At 37.4% G+C, this 4,929-nt stretch overlaps 1 protein-coding gene across 1 annotated transcript; it reads left to right on the forward strand.

Moving 5' to 3' along the window:
- The first annotated feature begins 594 nt into the window (after nucleotides 1–594).
- LOC141553567 (uncharacterized protein C11orf98-like) lies at nucleotides 595–972 on the forward strand. Its single transcript, XM_074285152.1, has one exon. It carries the CDS (start codon nucleotides 595–597, stop codon nucleotides 970–972), a length of 378 nt encoding a protein of 125 aa, XP_074141253.1.
- Nucleotides 973–4,929: the final 3,957 nt, after the last annotated feature.

Genomic DNA, 4,929 nt, shown 5'->3' on the forward strand with positions numbered 1-4,929 from the left:
GTCAGAAACAATATGAGCAAAACTATAAAAAACTTTCCACACAAATAAAATCAGATATAAGCAAATGGAAAAATATCAAGTACTCTTGGATAGGTGAAGTGAATATAATAAAGATGACAATATACCCTAAACTAATCTATTTATTTAGTGTTATACCAATCAAACTCCCAAGAAACTATTTTACTGACCTAGAAAAAAATAACAAGAAAATTAATCTGGAAGAACAAAAGGTCAAGAATTTCATAGGAATTAATGAAGAGAAAAGCAAATGAAGGTGGCCTAGCTGCACCAGATCTAAAACTATATTAGAAAACAATGGTCATCAAAACCATTTGGTATTGGCTAAGAAACAGAGAAAATGATCAGGGCAACAGGTTAGGTTCACAAAACAAAATAGTCAATGAGTATAGCAATCTAATATTTGATGAACCTAAAGGTTCCAGCTTTTGGGATAAGAATTCACTATTTACAAAAACTGCTGGGAAAATTGGAAACTAGTATGCCAGAAACTAGGCATAGACTCACACCTAATACCATATCCCAAGATAAGGTTGAAATGGGTTCATGGGTGATGCTAACCTCGGCGCCTGGACCATGGGGGCTCCCGGGGGAAAGATCAACCGGCCGCGGACGGAGCTGAAAAAGAAGCTGTTCAAGCGGCACTTGCTGAGACTGGAGCGGCGGCGGCGGAGGCACCAAGTGTTCGGGGCAGTGCTGGACCAGGGGCTCATCACTTGCCATCATCTCAAGAAACGCGCTTTGAGTGCCAGAGCTAACATCACCCTGTCTGGGAAGAAGCAGAGGAAACTTTTGCAACAGATCAGGCATGCCCAGAAGGAGAAGGCTGCCATGGAGGTGGAATCTCCCCTGAAGCCAGGCAGGACCACTGAGGTGCAGCCTAGATGGCAGAAGAAAAGGAAAGCTGGAGTTATCCAGGATGTGGAGATGGAAGAAATGGAAGCTGGAAGCTGAGCCCCCACCATCTCAAAGAGGCTATTCCTTCAGTTAGGACAAGGAGGCAGAGCCCCCATCCATAGGCAGCTGCTGCTGCTGCTTGTTCTTTTAATTTTTTGGAGGCAGTCAAGATGGTGGGATTTGCCCAGGGTCACACAGCTAGTGGGTAGCTGAAGCTGGATTCAAACTCTGGGCCTGACACACTATCCGTTTTGCCTCCTAGGTGTCCCCCTCCCACCATAGGCTTCCAAAAGGACATGGCTTTCACCCCCTTCCTGTGTTTCATTCAAGTCCCTTTGCTTTGAGAGGGGAGCTTCAGTACTGTTTGCTTTTTTAAAATAAATAATAAAAACTAAGAATAAAGGAAGGGGCCAGGTAATGAAAAGATTTGAGTGCCAAATAGATAATTTTTATATTTATTATTAAAGACAACAGGAAGCCACTAAAATTTATTGATTGAGGGGGTTGGTATCATCAGACTTGCACTTTAAGAAAAATACTTGCTGAATAGAGGATAGATTGGCATAGGGACAGCAGTTCAAGGGTGAGGTAATGATGATTTGCACTAGAGTAATATTAGTATGAGAAAAGAGAAATAAGGCATATTCAAGAAATATTGCAAAGATCAACTGGTCTTGGCAACAAATTAGACAAAGTGGGTTCAGTATAGTAAGAAGTAATTATCAGGTTGTCAGCTTGAGGAGCTAAGAGAGGATAGTGTTGCCCTTTATAGGAATAAGGATAATAAGAGAGGAGAGGGTTTAAGAAGAAAGATAATGGATTTAGATTAGTTACTGTTGAGTTTAAGTTGTCTATGCAGATTGAGAAAGGCAGTTGAGTATTTGAGATTGAAGATGAGCCGAGAGTATGAAGAAGGAAAGGTACAATTGAGAATCATCATCAAAGTGTCAGTTACATCTATGGGAGCTTATGTGAAGTGAAGTAGAAGAAGAGAAAAGGGCTCAGGATGGAACCCAGATTGATATTTTTGGTTACAAGATATTATCTCGAGGAAGATCCAGTTAAGGTAACATAGAAGAAGCAATCTGAGAATTAAGAAGAGAACTAGAGAGAAAAAAAAAAAAAGTTTTGTCCCAAAAACCTATAGAGAAGCAAGAATTGAGGAGAAAAAGAGGTCAACAGTATCATAACCTACACATAGGTCAAGGAGAGTAAGGATTGAGAAAAGGTCATAGGAGTTGGCATCTAAAATATCATTAGTAACTTTGATAAAATAACTTTGGTGAAATGATAAGGTATATAATCAGACCTGGCTAATTCCTAATATCTTCATAGTTAATGTGTTAGCCTTCACAGTTAACTGAATGACATACTACTCTAATAAGAAACAATGTGAATACTGAAAATTTCAATTATCATCCCACATTAGAAGAATATGAGAAATTGTTGAGCCCAATGTCAGTCTAACCTGTGCGGATTGTCACCTAGCACAGGGCTATGACAAGAAGGATGCATCATGAGTTGGGAGAGTGACAGTGAACTTCTTATCTTAATCTCCTTTGTGATCTTAGGTAAGCCATGGCATCAATTTTTTTCTTTTATTTTCCAATCTAAAAAAATGAAGAAGTTGAATTATGTGATTTCTAAGGCACCTTCTAGATTTTGTGGTCTTTATATAAGTTTAGCCCTGCTGACAGTTCTGAGTAGAAGAATGAATTTTAGAGCTGAAATGAGTAAACTAATTCTTACATGCCTTGGGCAAAGCCACTTAACCTATAAACGAAGTCAGTCAAATTTTTTATTGCCTAAAATGCAATACTATAGTATCTTGTTATTAATGATAACACTAACATTTATACCACACAAATTTTCAAAGTACTTTACAAATATTACATCATTTAGTCTTATAACTAACCTGGGAGGTAAATGGTATTGCTATTCCTATTTTACAAATGAGGAAAATGAGGTAGTCAGAGGTTAAATTATTTGTTTGAGATCAAATAACTAATGTCTGAAACTGTATTTGAGTGGTTATTTCTAATTCTCAGATAAGTGCTATATTCACTGTTCCACCTTGTTAAAAAAAATAAAATTAGTAAATGATTTATGAGCATTATACAGAGTGGAATGCTGGATCTGGAGTCAGCATGACTCATCTTCCTGAGTTCAAATCTGGCCTCAGACACTTACTAGCTGTATGAACCCAGGGCAAGCTGTTTGACAACTACTTAGTCTTTTTTGCATTCCCATCTTTTTTTTGCTAGATCATTATTGATATAACTTCTCCTCATGTATATCTACTTCAAGGATCTCCCCATGTCTTCTTTTGCTTTTCTCTAATATCCCTTATTTGGTAAATTCATCAGTTTCCATAGGTTTAATTATCATCTCTATGCATATGTCTCCCTTTCTAGTAATTCTTCTGAGATCTAGTTCTATAAGACTAATTACATTTTAGTCATCTCAGAGTTTTCTTGGCATTTCAAATGTAACATAAATTCAAGCTCATCACAATTCTACCCTATTACTGCTGAGGACATCATACCAGTCATCCAGGTATGCAAACTTATTGTCATCTTTGACTTCTCATTCTTATTCATGATATATATCCAGGTCACTACAAAAGTTTGTCATTTTTCCACATCTTTAGTACTCATAGGCATCATCCCAATCTAAGTCTTAATCACCACTTTTTTGACATTGAAATAGCCTGATAGACTTTGTCTAAAGTCTTTCTTCCCTCCATTCTATCTTCTAGGCAGTTCCCAAAGTGATTTCCTGATGTATAGGTGTAACAATGCCATTCACTTACTCAATAAATGCCAATGATTTTCTGTTTATTTAAAGAGAAAGCTCTTTTCTCCTCTCCTCTCTCTCTCCTTCTCTCCTCTTCTCTCTTCCCTCCATTTCTCTCTCTTTTCTTCTTTTCTCTTCTTTCCTCTGCCCTTCCCCTCACCTTTGTTCTCTTCTCTATCTCACTGTACATGTGTACTCACATCTCAATTTTTTTTCTCCTTTTGCATAAATTTCCTAATGTGCACAATTAGGGCAAGAGCACAAAAAATGGGTCACAAAGAAAAAAAAGCAATCCTTACATATTCTTTGGAGGTGAGAGGGACTGATACAGAGACAGGTGCAAGCCATCTCCCAAAATGCCAGATACTTGAGGCATATCAATATTTCAATGGCATATTCACTGGATTTTCAGACACATTATATAATATTATCAATTAAAATCAATAGGAGCATCAGAATTCATCATGGTTTAATATAATTGGAAGACATGTTTAAAATTTTTGTCCAGTTCTGTATATGTGTGTGTTTCTGACTTTGGGCAAATTGCTTAACTACTCTAAGATAATTTTCTTATCAGCAAAATTAAGAATTGGAACTCATTGACCTCTTCTGGCTTTTCCCAAATTCTATAGCAACTGAAAAAGAGATCAAAAATGTATTTTGAATGGTCAAAGGATATGAACTCATTTCCACTCATATGAAAGAGTGTTCCAAATCACTATTGATCAGAGAAATGCAAATTAAGACAACTCTGAGATACCAGTACACTCCTGTCAGATTGGCTAAGATGACAGAAAAAAAATAATGATGAATGTTGGAGGGGATGTGGGAAAACTGGGACACTGATGCATTTTTGGTGGAGTTGTGAAAGAATCCAGCCATTCTGGAGAGTAATTTGGAACTATGCCCAAAAAGTTATCAAGCTGTACATACCCTTTGATCCAGCAGTGCTACTACTGGGCTTATATCCCAAAGAAAGACTAAAGAAGGGAAAGGGACCTGTATGTGCCAAAATGTTTGAGGTAGTTCTTTTTGTAGTGGCTATATAAACTGGAAAATGAATAGATGCCCATCAATTGGAGAATGATTGGGTAAATTATGGTATATGAATGTTATGGAATATTAATGCTCTATAAGAAATGACCAGCAGGATGAATGCAGAGAGGCTTGGAGAGACTTACATCAACTGATGCTGAGTGAAATGAGCAGAACCAGGAG

This window comes from Sminthopsis crassicaudata, chromosome 2, assembly GCF_048593235.1.
Source record: "Sminthopsis crassicaudata isolate SCR6 chromosome 2, ASM4859323v1, whole genome shotgun sequence".
Lineage (NCBI taxonomy): Eukaryota > Metazoa > Chordata > Mammalia > Dasyuromorphia > Dasyuridae > Sminthopsis > Sminthopsis crassicaudata.

What these genes read in the sequence shown, in the direction of transcription:
- LOC141553567 (XM_074285152.1), top strand. Translation starts at nt 595, where the DNA reads ATGGGGGCTCCCGGGGGAAAGATCAACCGGCCGCGGACGGAGCTGAAA.